The sequence below is a fragment of the Mixophyes fleayi genome, chromosome 1 (genome assembly GCF_038048845.1).
Source record: "Mixophyes fleayi isolate aMixFle1 chromosome 1, aMixFle1.hap1, whole genome shotgun sequence".
NCBI classification, from domain to species: domain Eukaryota; kingdom Metazoa; phylum Chordata; class Amphibia; order Anura; family Limnodynastidae; genus Mixophyes; species Mixophyes fleayi.
Window position 1 is genome coordinate 111,469,956 of NC_134402.1, and position 15,831 is coordinate 111,485,786.

At 39.9% G+C, this 15,831-nt stretch overlaps 1 protein-coding gene across 2 annotated transcripts in view; it reads left to right on the forward strand.

The window, feature by feature from the left end:
- The window catches only part of MGAT4D (MGAT4 family member D), a 111,433-nt gene that overhangs the window by 73,041 nt on the left and 22,561 nt on the right, over positions 1 to 15,831 (forward strand). For both annotated transcript variants that reach the window (XM_075199573.1, XM_075199583.1), the window contains 2 exons: positions 9,416 to 9,546; positions 10,526 to 10,633. In XM_075199573.1, the coding sequence (XP_075055674.1) occupies positions 9,416 to 9,546; positions 10,526 to 10,633 (239 nt within the window). The remainder of the gene's footprint in view (positions 1 to 9,415; positions 9,547 to 10,525; positions 10,634 to 15,831) is intronic.

The window sequence follows — 15,831 nt, forward strand, 5'->3', positions numbered from 1 at the left end:
TCAGAATACACACATATCTCACACAAGACACTGCAAAAACCTTAATCCATGCACTCCTCATCTCTCTCATCAACTATTGCAATTCCCTCCTTACTGGTCTTCACAAAATCAGAATTGAACCCCTACAATCTATTTTGCACACAGCAGCTAGATTGATTTTCCTTGCAAACCATTCTTCCTCTGCTGAGCCACTCTGTCAGTCTCTACATTGGTTGCCTGTTTTTCAACCAATCCAATATAAAAATTTTCTACTAATATACAAGGCCGTCAACAAAATTGCAACGACATACATCTCACTTGTCTCAAAATTTCTCCCAACTCAACACCTCCATTCTGCACAAGATCTGCGTCTCTCTTCCACTCTCATCACATCCTCCCATTCCTGGTTACAGGACTTTTTTCTACTTGTTGGAATTTCCTCCCACACACAATAAGACTTTCCTCTAGTCTTCAAACCTTCACTCGTTCTCTGAAAACCCACCTCTTCAGAAAAGCTTATGATATTCCTCAACCAGCATCTTAATCTCCCTAGGTTACACTATTACCACCCTTTACACAACTAACACAAGACAACAACCCTCTGACCAACATTGCTGTGTGACTGATCACACAGCCCACTCAATACATTTACCTTTCCATTCTAGCAGGTCCAATGTGCAATATGATGTAGCACATGCCCTTGTGTTTCAAACTCCCATTGTCCCATAGATTGTAAGCTTGTGAGTAGGTTTCTCTTACCGCTCTGTCTGTCTGTATGTATTACTCAGTATTGTTCTATTAATGTTTGTTCCCAACTGTAAAGCGCTCCGGAATTTGCTGGCACTATATAAATAAATGTTGATGATGATGAGAAAGCTATTAGGAGAGAGCCAACCTGACGTCACTTTTTTTTTTTTTTTACTATTTATTTGAAGAGGAAACAGAATAAGAGGTATAATCAATATAATAAACAAGAAAATAGAATTTACAAAATGCTTCCCCTTTTATCTTTTAGTAAAGCAGGGGGAGGGGGGAGGGAGAGAGAAGTCAAAGATAGTGGAAGGAGGCAGAGGGGGGTGGGACAGGCACAAATAGCACAGAGACTATTACCAGAGGGAGTTAAGCAGTAAGTCTGTGGAAAATCGCTCTCTGCCATTGAGATTAAACAACATAATAAACATGGAACTTACTCGAGATGCACCGCACCCAACCTGGAGAATCCTGAGGTGGCCCATGGGTTATGTTCCTCTAATGAAGGGGATGGGGAGTTGCTGAGGTGGATATGCAACTACGACTTTATCGGTGATATCATGGGGCCCATATCTTGTCAAATTTGTGTGATTTTTCACGGAGATAGTATGTGATACTTTTCCATGCTTGTGATATGCCATATGTAATTCCACAAATCCTGCATGGAAGGGGGGTTAGGATTTTTCCAGTGATTGGCTATCAGGGATTTAGCTGCTGCCAGTATGTGCAAAAAATGAGCTTGTTAGAAGAGGCGGTCTTCTTAGTTAGGGGGCGAGAGAGAAGGAATGAGCAGGGGTCTTTAGTCAGCTGTTGTTCTGAGACAGAGTTTGAGTGCGAGGACCATGACCCAGAAAGAAGCTGTGCGTGGGCAAGCCCACCAAATGTGTAGCATTGTGCTCCTGTGACCACATTCCCGCCAACAGCTCGGAGTGGACGTAGAAAACATTCTGGATAGTTTGTCAGGTGTATAGTACCACCCGTAGTACAGTTTGTAGGCCGTTTTCTTAATTGGTGTGGAAATCGAGCTCTTGGCAATCCCCTTCCTAACCTCCTCCCAGCAAGACTCATCTGGGGTGGGTGCCAGCTCTCTCCCATTCACTTTCCCGGCGGTCTCTATCAGTCAGTTATAAATCACTCATATCATTCCTTTAGTGAGCAGGGAATGTAGACACATGCGTTCGAAGAAGGTGAGGGCCAGTAGGAAGTCTGGAGGGGGCAAGGACATAGTGAAGTGTCAGACCTGAAAGAATTCAAAGAAAAGGTTCCAAATTTTGGTGAAAATCTCACATGGAGGCCTAAATTCCATTGGCAACCAGGTCCCAGCCTACCCATATCCCAGCTCAGATCCAGTGCCTAAATTGCTCAGAGGAGTCGCCGGGGAAACCGTGGGTTTTTCCAGAGTGGGATAAGGAGGAAACGTGTGGACAGTGTGGATTGGATGTAGGAAGCTGCAGGTGGTCTGTCTACGTTGGAGAGGCCCCAGAGAAAGGCAAGGAAGTGGACTACCGTGAAATGTGTCGCCAGATCCACCCATGCTATAATCCGGTAGGAAACATAAGTAACCACGACCTGGCACACGTTTGGCACAAAATAATAGAATTTGATATCTGGAAAGTCCCTGCTTCCCTGGGTCCTGGGTTTCTTGAGTACTGTCACAGAGATTCTAAATTCTAAGACTCTCCCTCAGCCGCACTCCCAGACCCGGAAACCGACAAGGTGGTGGAGTAGGCATTCTACTCTCTCCAAGCTACACGTTCCAAGTCATACCCTCTGAACCCTCCCTCTCATTTTCTTCCTTTGAAGTCCACACTATCCGTCTATTTTATCCTCTCAACCTTCGTGTTGCTTTTATTTATCAGTCCCCAGGTCCATTTTCCCAATTCCTTGACAACTTTGTGGCCTGGATTACTTATTTCCTATCCTTTGACCTGCCTACACTCATACTAGGCGATTTCAACATTCTCATTGATAATCCCACACTCTCTTCTGCCACTAAACTTCTTTCACTTACTTCCTCCTTTGTTCTCTCCCAATGGACCTCCTCTCACCCACTGTGATGGACATTCCCTTGACCTTGTCTTCTCCCGCTACTGCTCCATCTTTAGTTTCTCCAATTTAGCCTTCCCACTCTCCAGCCACAACCTCCTTTCCTTCAGCCTCCCCTTACCTCATGCCCTTCCCCCTGCACCCAAATACACACATACACAACAAAACCTAAGTACTCTTAACCCAATCCACTTCTCATTTTCACTAAAACACCTAATTTATCCAATGACTGCATTCTCCTGTCCTAATCAGGCTGCCTCTTTCAAGAACAATACACTCACTTCATCCCTAGATAATGTAGCTCCAGCTACTACATATTGTCTCTGTTGTCCCATGGCTGGGGTTTGGATCGTCAAACAGACCCGCTACCTGCAAAAGTGCTCCCGCCCTGCAGAGCGCAACTGGAGGAAATCTCGTTCCTATCCCTATTTCCTCCACTATAAATTCATCCTTTCATCTTACAGCACTGCCCTTTCAATTGCCAAACAAACATTCTTCAAATCTCTAATATCCACCCAGTCTTGTAACCCACATTGCCTCATTGCCACCTTCAACTCACTTCTCTGCCCACCTGCACCTCCACCTCTTTCCTCCATCACCGCCCATGATTTTGCCACCTATTTCAAAGACAAAATTGACACCATTTCACAAGATATTTCCTCATGCCAAATTTCACTCACTCAACCCACCTTTACCTACATTCCCCAATCCACCCTTAATTCATTCTCTCCAGTAACTGAAGATGAAGTCTCTGCACTCATCTTATCATCTCACCCTACAACCTGTCCACTCAACCCTATTTCCTCCCAACTATTCTGCTCCCTTTCCTCCACTGCATGCCCACCTCTAACTAACTCACCTCTTCTACAACCTGTCTCTCTCTACTGGCACATTTCCATCCTCCTTTAAACATGCGCTCATCTCACCTATTCTAAAGAAACCATCTCTCGATCCAGCCACTCTCTCCAACTACTGCCGTATTTCTTTCCTCCCCTTTGCCTCCAAACTACTTGAGCAATTAGTGTACAAACACCTCTCTCTCCTCTTTCCATTCTCGACTCTCTGCAATCAGGCTTACAATCCCAACATTCAGCTGAAACTGCTCTCACAAAAGTGACCAATGATCTACTTACTGTAAAATCTAATGGTAATTTTTCCATACACAATCTCCCGACCTCTCTGCTGCTTTTGATACTCTTGATCACCCTCTTCACCTACACACCCTTCACCGCATTGGACTTCGTGACAGTTCTTCCTGGTTCACTTCCTACCTATCGAACCGCTCCTTTAGTGTTTCTACCACCGGCACATCCTCCCCTCCACTCCCACTATCTGTTGAGGTCCCACAAGGCTCTTTTCTTGGCCTTTTACTTTTTTCATCGTACACCTCTTCTCTTGGGGCACTAATTCGCTCATTCGGCCTCCAATACCGCCTCTATGATGATGACACCCAAATCCTATATCTCTGCCCCTGACCTCTCACCTTCTGTACCACCTTGTGAAACCAACTGTCTTTCTGCTATCTCCACATGGATGTCCCAATGCTACCTAAAGCTCAGCATATCCAAAACAGAGCTTAATATCTTCCTTCCTGCCAGAGTAACCACCTGCCCTCAATTCTCCCTCACTCTCAATAACACCACAATTTCCTCAGTCTCCCAAGCCCGCTGCCTTGGTGTTACACTTGACTTCGCCATCTGCTTTATTTCTCACATCCAGACTCTCTCTCAGTCCTGACGACTCCACCTTAAAAATGTTGCCAGAATACGCCCTTTTCTTACTCAACATGCTACCAAAACTCTTATCCATTCTCTCATCATCTCCCGTCTTCACTATTGCAACATCCTGCTATCTGGCATTCCTGACACCCATATATCCACACTTGAATCCATCCTAAATACTGCTGCAAGACTGATCTTCCTTTATCACTGTTCCACAACTGTTGTACCACTTTGAAAATCCCTACACTGGCTCCATGTGTCCTCCAGAATCAAATTCAAATAACTCATCCTTACCTTACAAAGCCCTCAACAACACTACCCCTGCATACATCTCAAATCTCGTATTAAAATACTGTCCCTCCCTCCCTCTTAGATCTACCTCTGACCTGTGCCTTGTCTCGTCTCTGGTAACCACCTCTCACTCCTGCCTACAAGACTTCTCCTGTGCTGCTCCCCACTTATGGAATTCCCTACCATGCTCAATCAGACTTTCACACAGCCTTCAAATTTTTAGATGCTGTTTTTTTTTAGAGGTGATCTTATCCTCGATAACACTTCACACTAATGCACCCTCACAACAATCCCAATCTCCACTCTCAAACACATTTACTCCTCTTGTTTCAGCTGTGCCCTCTTCCACTTAGAATGTAAGCTTTCTAATGAGCAGGGTCCTTTACACCCTTTTTTTTCATGTCTGCATTTATTTTGTGTGCCCCTGTTTTATGTGTGTACTGTTTTCCCTGTTGTATGGTGCTGCGGAGCACTGTGGTGCCTTACAAATCTACGATCATATTAATAGGGGGCTTACAAAACCAGACAAATTTTAGTAAGGAAGAATGCAAATACCGAGATACAGACTCCGGTACTTTCATTGGGAGGGTCTGGAAGAGGTAAAGGAGTTTGAGGATCAGGTTCATCTTAATAGCGATGATCCTCCCCAGTCATGATATGATATAGCTCTGCCACAGCTCAAGGTCCTGTTTAATTGTAGCAGGAGGCGGGGGAAATTTTCCCAATATAACCTGTCATTGGAAGAGGAGATGTAAACTCTGAGATACTTGATCTTGGCAGTGCAGGGCAAAATTAGTTTGTAGGCTAGCTTTGAGGGAAGGGGAAGTATGAAGGAGCATGACCTCTGAGTTAGAAAAGTTATTTTTGTAGCCTGACACAGAACCATACTCATCCATGAGTCTGTGATGTTGTCACATTTTGACTCATGTTGTTTTGGTCAATGAACCCTTACTCCTTATCATCATCACCATTTATTTATATAGTGCCACTAATTCCGCAGCGCTGTACAGAGAACTCGCTCACATCAGTCCCTGTCCCATTGGGGTATACAGTCTAAATTCCCTAACACACACACACACATGCGCACACACAGACTATGGTCAATTTGTTAGCAGCCAATTAACCTACCAGTATGTTTTTGTAGTGTGGGAGGAAACCGGAGTACCCGGAGGAAACCCACGCAAACACAGGGAGAACATACAAACTCCTCACATATAAGGCCATGGTCGGGAATTGAACTCATGACCCCAGTGCTGTAAGGCAGAAGTGCTAACCACTAAGCCACTGTGCTGCACTGTGCTTACTCCTGGCAATTCAGATATTCATATTACATGGTTCAAAATAGATTGTGTAGAATGTAGTGTATCTGCATAGCTTGGTGATCTAGCCTTAACAGTGTTATACCCCTTGCTAATCTTTTCAGGTTAGAAGACCAATTTTATAATATACCAGGACTAAAAGTAAATATCCAGTATTTATGATCCATGGGACTTGTATTTCCCTTGAGAGGTTGGCCTCTCTTAAATATAAGTTTTTATTTTTCTTGGAAGTATAGTAAGGTCTGCTATCTGACGGTTACAGACACCTCCATTATGTCTTGTTTTTATGAGGTTTATTATCCAGACCTTATTAAAACTTTACCTAAAGACCTGGAAGCCTGATCTAGATACTTCAGTATTTCCGTAGCCAGATCCCAGTTGTAGAAATGGCTATGCTATCAAAAATACTATTTTATTTTTTTTATTATTATTTTTTTTTTACAATGCTGCCACTCTGTGTGCTGACAACCTACTTTTAAATTGCATTGAAAATGTTTGCACTCTGTTCAGGGTAATCTCCCAGAAGTTCTACTTTATGTAAACCATTGCCCTCTAGAGGATTGGTCATACATACAGTGGTAAATTGGTACCCAACCCATTTACTGTGGTTTCCTTTTGACAGTACAAAAACATACTCGTAGGTTAATTGTCTTCTGACAAAATTGACCTATGTGTGTGTGTTAGAGAATTTAGACCATATGTGGACAGGGACTGATGTGAATAATTTGACACTATAGAAATTTAGAGTAATAATAATTGGCCATGACACGCCGCTTTACAATGCCCATGCTGGGTTTAGTTTGAAAGTTTCATGTTCAATTCATTTTTGCTCCACAAATTACTGTGGAATGCATCAAGAAAACCTTACCGGAATTCAAAATATCCGCTTAAAATTTGTGATTACCTTTGTAGTTAGTCTTTTAACCTCCAAAACAATCCTTTGTTCCTATTGGTTTCAAGGCTTAAGCAATTTAGTTGGACGGTTAAAACTTTCCATTTGAGCGCAAAAGCCATGCTAACTTCATATTGGTTTATAAAATTTGACGAACTCTGAACAAGCCGTCTTAACCCACTAATTGAATGGAGTCCATATAGTCAAATATTTTTATCTATCACTCCCCAGTGACTTACCAATGCAAGGGGCTTCTTTAATGAAGCATTTTGTAAGTTAGGTAAAATATATCCTCAGTTTCAAAACTATGCCTTCACTTACTCCTAACTATTACCCCAACTTCTACAGCATATATAATTGCCTGAGACAGCTATGAGGAGTACCACCCCGCAACCAAATTGGCCTGCCATCTAATATAGTTTTGCTGTGGTAGTAAACCCAGGATAAATTCACAAGTTTTATTCACCCTACTCCCTACATAAACATGGAGCATATCTTGCCCCATAATGACTGCCTTTTGGGTTTAGATGTTCGGATTGGCATCTAAGCTTTTTAACCCTACCCTGAAACCAGATACAGGCTAGCTTTTCGTTGCTATGATATGTAGTAAAACAATACATTACATTATATCGAACTCTGGTCACATTTATGAAGCTGACAAGTGGCTCATTACTAATATTCCACTCAGTAGTTCATTAACTTGTGTGAATTTCATAAGAGATGCAGGGAGAATGTTTAGTCAATTTGAATATGTGAGGTATGAAATGGAAAACATGGAACTTGCTTCGCAGGGGGAATCCTTGAATTTGGGTTATAAATGGCCTGTACTTTCATATAAGACCTGCAGGAACTTATATTTCTGAACCATGCCAGTGTGTTTGGTGTAAATTTTACAACAATTTACCTATTTTGTTATGGTCCTATACATACATCTGTTTGAAAACATTAAAGAGTTATAAAAATATACTAAACTATAAAATACAAGCATAGTTGAAATCATCATGTTTTGGATCCTTATAGACAAAATATCAGGGTAGAAGGTGGAAGGTGATTTTGAGCCCAAAAGGGGAAAGGTCCCTCAAAAACTTGTGAGCGTTATATAAAGGTTGGTATTCCAAAGATTTCCATCCAGTGTGATTGAAATAATGAATTGTATTTGTCATGTGCGTCACGTAAGGATGGTAAAAAGACTGAGAATTAACCATTCCCTTTCCAGAAGGGATTATTGCTTCACCAAGCCTGAGTGTATGATCAATTACTAATTATCTATCTTTCCATCTGTTTAAAAGTAAGGGTTTGTAGACCTGTTCTTGGAAATAGCTTCATCTCCTGACGAAAGGAAGCACTGTTCCATTGTGGATAGAAGATAACGATATATGAAAGACCTTATCTTATACACCCATTCAAACACACACCTATACATATAAGAAACAGATGGTTAACGGGACAAAGGTTGTTGGCTGTGCAATGGAAAGCACTGACTTTGATCTCTGGTATCTGGTTCTTATAAGAGTGTTAACAATCATAACTATTAACATTGTCACTTCCAGAAGTTTATCATTAACTTATTTATTGTTCTGCAGTTTTTAATTGAATAAGACAATCCATTTGAGTGGATCTTATTTGAAAGTCGTGGTATAATAAAGTTGATAGTAGAGCTGTCTTTCAAAGTCATTGTATTTCTGCTTACCTTGAAATAGAAATGCTTAAAGTGGGTAACGAGCCATCTGTCCTCAAACTTGTTCTACAAATTTGGTTATGATATTCAAAGACTTGCTGAAATTTTGCCAATTTTAGATCAAATTGTTTTTTTTAAAAAAAAAATCTAGCTAAAATCAAAAATTTTTAGCAGGTTCATATCTTTGAGCTGAAATGCAAACATTTTGGTGTTTTTTAATTGTCTAGCAGAACACTGTTGTTGACCAATGAACTTTGAACCCAGTACTGTTTTGAAGTACGATTTAAAAAAAAATAATTAAAAAAAAAAAAAGTTAAAACACTTTATTAAAAATATTATTTAAAAAGTGTTTTAAAAATGAAAATTATCATTTTAACATGAACAGCAAATCTCAAACATATATGGTGATTGACAAACGTAAGCCACAAATTTCCATCAACAAATTTTAATTTGGGACTGATGACTACTGTCCTCCAGACATGTTTGTGGCCATTAAACCGATTAAATTGTGATCGAATTTCAAGCTGGTTCAAAATTTTTGATCATCTTTACCTGGAAACTTTTGTAGATTCTGTAATTAAACCTTTTTTTCAACAGAGTTTAGTCCACTTAAAATTTATTGTATGGCCCATTCATTAAACAACTTTTCACATCACTTTATTATATACTTCTGCTTTTTATTACATCCTTATTCTTTTCTATTACACAAAGGTACACTCCATTGTTTCCTTTCTTTCAGGAAAGCTGTTCAAGTGTAAAGACCTGCCCTATCTTGCAGAATTTTTCCTGATGTTCTACAAGGATAAACCTATAGACTGGCTCCTTGATCATTATCTCTGGGTGAAAGTATGCAATCCTGAAAAAGATGCAGTAAGTGCCCTGCTTCTGTTTAATGATTACCTCCCATTTTCAGTGTGGCAGATGTGTTTTATTTTTTTGGGCTACTGATGAAAAGGTGATATTTTAAACCATTTGAGAACATTTTGTGCTTATTTTTTTTTTTTTTTTGCATGATACTCAGGTGTAGACCTAGCTATTCTCTTTCAACTGAAATATTGCCCCTGTCCTCTTTTACACAAATCAATACACTGATATGTTAGTGTAATGTACACTATATTATAAAATACTTAGGGGCCGATTCCATTCTCTGCAGGGATGAATCACCGCAAATTTTTTCACACTCCATAAAGGTGCACAGGACAATCTGCAATGTTGGCGTACAGTAGTACCCGAGAATTGAGCGCAGCCGAACATTATGATGATGTTCTGTGGCTCATCGCTGAGAACTGAATCGTCTCCTTAGTGTCCCTTCCATTAGTATTAGATCAACAGAGCAAGAACCAATAATTTAGACTTTTGCAGTAATAACATTTGGATAATCTTTTAAAGTAAATTCCTACATTTTGCGGCCCTTGGAAAACCTGTTTGCTGAGTCCCAATTTATCTAATCTTAGACTTTGATTTCATTATGATTATATGTTTAAAGGCAAATCCTGATATTAGTACTTTGGATTTTTCCTATCTGTTTTTTATTTGGTGTACAGGACAGGAACATCCTACACTTTATGTATGTTAAGTAACTAGGCCTTGTGAATACAGTCACAGCTTGAGCATAAAACTTCATCTTATAGGCACACTAGGGCCTTCCCTTAGGAAGGAATGTCTCAGTTTTGTGCGTCACATCCAATATTTTCTCTCTTACATAATTTGTTCCTACTGACATTTCTTCTATTGGAGTGAGTGCTTAACCAGAAAAATGTAAATCCAGACTTTCCCAAGCATGATATAGTAAAATTTGTTTACTACAATGTGCCAACTACACAAGATTTACATTTGTTACTCTTTACAGAAACACTGTGACCGACAAAAGTCCAACTTGCGCATTCGTTATCGCCCCTCCCTGTTTCAGCACATTGGGACACACTCCTCATTGATTGGAAAAATACAGAATTTAAAGGTGAAATATACTCGATGTATAAGTATGTTAATATGTTATGCATAAAAGTTATAGAAAAATTAAAGGGACACAGAAAACCCCTTCATTTTCAGTATATTTGCTTTGCTACATTAGCATGAATGGAAATTACCATATTTTTTTTTATTTTTTTTATTTAAATTGGAATTTTATCCATAGACTCCCGAAGAATAGTATCTCCTGTTGGTTATAGTCAGAAAAATTAGTGAGCAAACCTTTTGTCTTTTATTTTCAAAACCATAGTCGTGTTTTGTTATGGGATATCACACATAAATTTAAATATACTTAATCTCTGTTGATGCCTGCCAGATGGTGGCAGATTGGAAATACCAGCCCCTCCATCCCCCTCCTCTCCTTTGCCATGGTTGTGAAAAACATATCATATGCATACTGCATGGAATACATACCTACTAACCAAGGAACATTGGGCCACCCACAGTAACATTCACTTACCTGTGACTCTCAAATTACCCAATTACCCTCCTCCACTCACAAAATTGCATCATTTTACTGACCTCTCCCATCTGGGTTTAAACCCTACCCAATTCCCCTCCTCATGCCCCATCCTTTTTTTCTTCACTTCCTTTTTTTTCTTTTAAAACCTGGTTAACAATCCCATAGTGAGCTTCATTCTCGTGACAATATTTCTGTAAGATATGCATGCAATGTATTCTCAGATTTTAATTTGTTTGTATTCTGTCGTTTTGTATGCTTGTTTGACCTTGAATAATGTAAATCTAAGAAAAATGTAAATCTGGCAAAAAATGGTTAAAAAGCCTCATAAATTCATGTAATTTTGAATGGTTTTATTCCTACATTAGTATTTATATCATTTACAGTGTATTTTATAATGATCAGCTCACAATTATCAATTTTGTGACTATGAGCAATATTCATCAAAGGGAATAGTGAGCTGGCTGGTTGAAAATGGTACCTACACCCAATAAACAGATGCAGTGGAGTTGACCTTAGTCCCTTCTACCCGTCCATTTGTTATAAATTAAACAGGACATGCATAGTATAAAAAACAGGCACTTTAGTCACATGAATGTCACTTTTGATGTGGAAATCATCACCCAGCATAATCATCACCCCCTTCTGGAATTAACCGTTACAAAACCCTGCATTTCTTAATAGTACAACGAGATGGCATTGCACCCAGATTAAATAGAGTAGCAGTGCAGTTGCATCTAGGATGGCTGTTGAACAAACGATACAGTAGGGCAAAGCTTAGCATTTCTTAATCATAGTACATGGAGATGGCATTGTTGTTCCAGAACATGTGCATAATTTAACAAGCCAGGCACTTCAACAACAGGGAATTTCTCTTTCCTTTTACTCCTCCATGGCAGCACATCAGTGGTTGGTTGATCCCTAAATCTCTAAGACCCCTGCTAGTACTGGCAGAGAGAAAGCAGCAAGATTTGACAGTATTGCATATAGTAAGAGTTGTGGCAGTAGAGTCCCTCAGCCATCATACAATCGGAGTTAAATGGCCAAATGTTTAGCCGCATGTCAGCAAGGTGGAGTATACCACAAATAGACCTGATGACATCAGGGAATAATACCAAGAGGGAAAGGTTTTTGTTGCAGATATGCGGACTACTAAGCAGAAGTAGTAGATTTTCTTGTAAGAATGTAAGAAAGTGGTAATTCAGACTGCTGTGGGTATAAATATCTCCCAGTACCAATGATCCCTCGAGTACTAAGAAAAATGGGTAAAGGCAAGGTTAAGGTGATAACAATCCTACCTTGCTGGCCATGGAGAGCATGGTTCCCACAAGTACTACAACTGGCAAGACACAAACTGGTATCTACCAGAGAGACCAGATCTGGTGAGACAAGGGAAGAGATTTCATCCAAACCCAAGGTTTCTGACTTTGACAGCCTGGCTGCTGAATGGAGACTTTCTTGAAGCAGCGGGATTTCTCAGCTAAAGTGATATCAACATTACATATTAAAGGCCTGAAAACAATCTACTTCAAAGACATACTTCATGGCGTACTACTCGTTCATTCCCAAGTTGTTTTAACCATTTGCGCACATGTTCCAAGGTCAGCACTATAGGAGGCCCTTAGATTCTAACATACCAACTCTGGTGTGCTACAATCCATCATAGATTGACTAGAAAACAAGTCCCTTTAAAAATGAGGGAAGTTTAAGAGAATAGGGAAAAGCAGCAAAATATTTACATCTGAGGTGAGACTTTTTCACTTCTAGTTTGCCATTGCTTATATCTGAAGCGTGCAGAATGAACTAGTCCTCGATTCTAACTGGTCCAAGGTCTCACTACTATCAGCTAGGTCATCCACATTCCGCTATTTCTCCAGGAATGTAACATATTAATTTTGTTAAAAAAAAAGTGATTTATATGGAACAGACACTGTTTCTGTTCTGGTGTTTGAGAATACTTGGAGTCTCTTGGCTGCATTTCCCACTTTGAGGTACTGTGATCCACGTTTTGCACCCTGCCACCATTTGCAACCATGAAATACATGGTTTGAAAGTTGTTGTGATACTACCTGGCTGGGATGTTCTGTGGCTAAGGTAAAGGGCTGAATTCGAAAATCATGCAAGCTTTGGCCCTTTGAAATACTAAAGTCTGATGTGTTGCTTATCTTAAAGATGCATTTTAATTCTTCCATAACTACAGAATTTAAAGATATATTGTTTGATTTTAGGAGTGGCAATTTTAATTAGTAAGATAAGATAGAGTATATTTAATGGTCACCCTATTTTACTGCTGAATGTATATTCTCCAAATTCTAAGGGAATGTATACTAAGAACTAGTTCTAAATTAAATCTATATGGAACTCCTTCAGTTCTAGTAGGAGGTGAATTTAATTAAGAATTTAGAATGCAGGCTGATGGAACTAAAATTAATCAAAAAGTAAAATTATTTTACAAATATAGAAGACTCTCTTTAGGTAAATACTAGAGGGCATCCTATATATGATGGATATTTTCCCCATGCTCGCCAGTTACATACGAGGCCTAATTTCTTTCTAGGCATTTGCTGAGACAGTGTAACAACTAAGATATCCGATCACATAGACTTGCCATTCCCTAATTGAGATGTCTTTTCTGGACACATTGTTTCTACCTTGATTTTGCAATTGGAGGTTGAAAGATAAAGGATTTTGTAATTGGAGAGTTAGAGCTCATTTAAACTGTGAGACTACTTTACTGCTAACCATGGTGCAGTTCTTTGATGTTACAGGAAACCCATAAGCGTTATTGTGACTGGATCACATATAAATAACTTATGGTATAAATTTATTTGAAGGAAATGGCACAGGGCGCTTATTTATATAATTGAAAATGTACCTATTTTGGATATTGTGTGTATGTTGGTAAAGGAGATGTCTTTATTTCTGAGACCAGCGAAGAAATTTGTTTGGTTTGGCTTTGCTAGAGGAAATGCATTTTATCTGATACAATAAGCCTCTGTTGAGAAAGTCTTTTGTGTATCTTGGAGTAGGGAAATTACTTTTTTGGGTTTTGTGACTTTCTTTGGGAATGTGTATTCTGCAGCTCTCTGAAGAAAGGACCCATGTTAATCTCATGTTAATTAGAGCTTTTGATGTGCAAGGGTCCAGCACCTTAAGGCACAGGAAGGTTTAGTTAAGAATTGCTACTAGATTTCCTGCATCTAAAAACAAGATGCAGGAAATCACCGCAAATTTTAGGATATCACAGATAAGTGTAAATATTGTTAGCTTTGCATTGCATTAAATCCATGTTTGGTAAAACAAATTGCATCCTGATTCTAAAAATAGCTCAGACCTCAGGGGGCTGGCTTATCCTGTAAGGCTGTGTTCAAATCTATATAAAAAGCACTGTCCGGTATTGAAAATTGTTCTTCTTGTTCCATCTGACCTGCTCTCCGGTACCTTCAACCAGGGTGAGCAAATAAACATCACTTGCCTCAAAGACCTGCTTGGAAACTTCTCTACCCCTGTGACCTACAGATTAGACCCAAAATCTAATCCGTTCTCGGTTGTTTCTGTGGTTTGGACCCAGCATCCAGTACCACCGCTCTGCCCACTACCCAGCAGCTCTGGGCAGTGTGATAGGCCAGGGGGGATCCATCCACACCAACCCTGGTCCATAGGAAGAGGTCAGGAGTACCAGCCCAGGTTCACCAGTAATGGGATATACTTGCAGCGTCAGTTACCCAGAAGAAACTCAGTACTGGATGCCGGTAAGGAGTCCAGTGGTGGCAGCATTTTTAAGCCCCTCCTACTGCGGTTAGAGGGTGCATTTGGGATAATGAAAGGGAACCTTGGCAAAGTAAGCCCAGCCCGTTCCCAGCAACAACAGCCAGGGTGGCATAGGTGGTCCATCCTGTCAGTTTTATATAAGCAGCAAATTGATTGTTTTGGTTCTTACGCAATTTATTTAGTGTGGTTTTCAAGCAATTTATCCAGAAGGTAGGGAATAGTGCATCTTTGATCAAAGTAAGATATTAGTAGGTGCTACAGCCTGGATCTGTGCCCATAGGATAGCTTTTCTGGCTGCTGTTCTGATTACAGCACTCTTGATTTCTTTTCCCTCCCCTTGTAAATCTTTGTGGTAGAATTCTTAGGATTGGCCATTCATGTGTGAAGGGTACATCATTTAGCAATTGGTCCTCTCTGTATTCTCCACTCTGAAGCCAGAAATGTCTGATCTTGATGTACCCCCATAGGCAGTCAAACAGATCTGCTTCCATTGTATTATGTTTGGGGCTTTTATAGGAGGCAGACAAGCATGATGACTTCTATGAGGGGACATGTATGCCTTGTGGAGAATATTGGAAAACATTTCTATAAATACTTGCTAGTAAAAGTTTTCAAGAATCTGCTAACTCCTGAACCAGGGATTCTACAGATAGTGATGGAAAGTGTTGAAGCCATTGGGCCAAACCCAATGTCATTTTGCCATGGTCTATTCTATCCCACATAAAGTTATAATGTATAGTTATGGCTTTGTAATGGGGAGATTTTATGTAAAACAGCGAATTCAGAGGATTTTGCCAGTCAGACTTCGAAATGCTCTAACTGTCCCATCTATGTAGTGTATCCAGTGCTAATAAAGTCGAGTTTTTCCACTGCATGTGCAAACATATACGGGTTTCTGGCTGTTTTATTTATAAAACTATAATTGAGGTTGTGCATTTTTTATCCCTTGCTAAGAA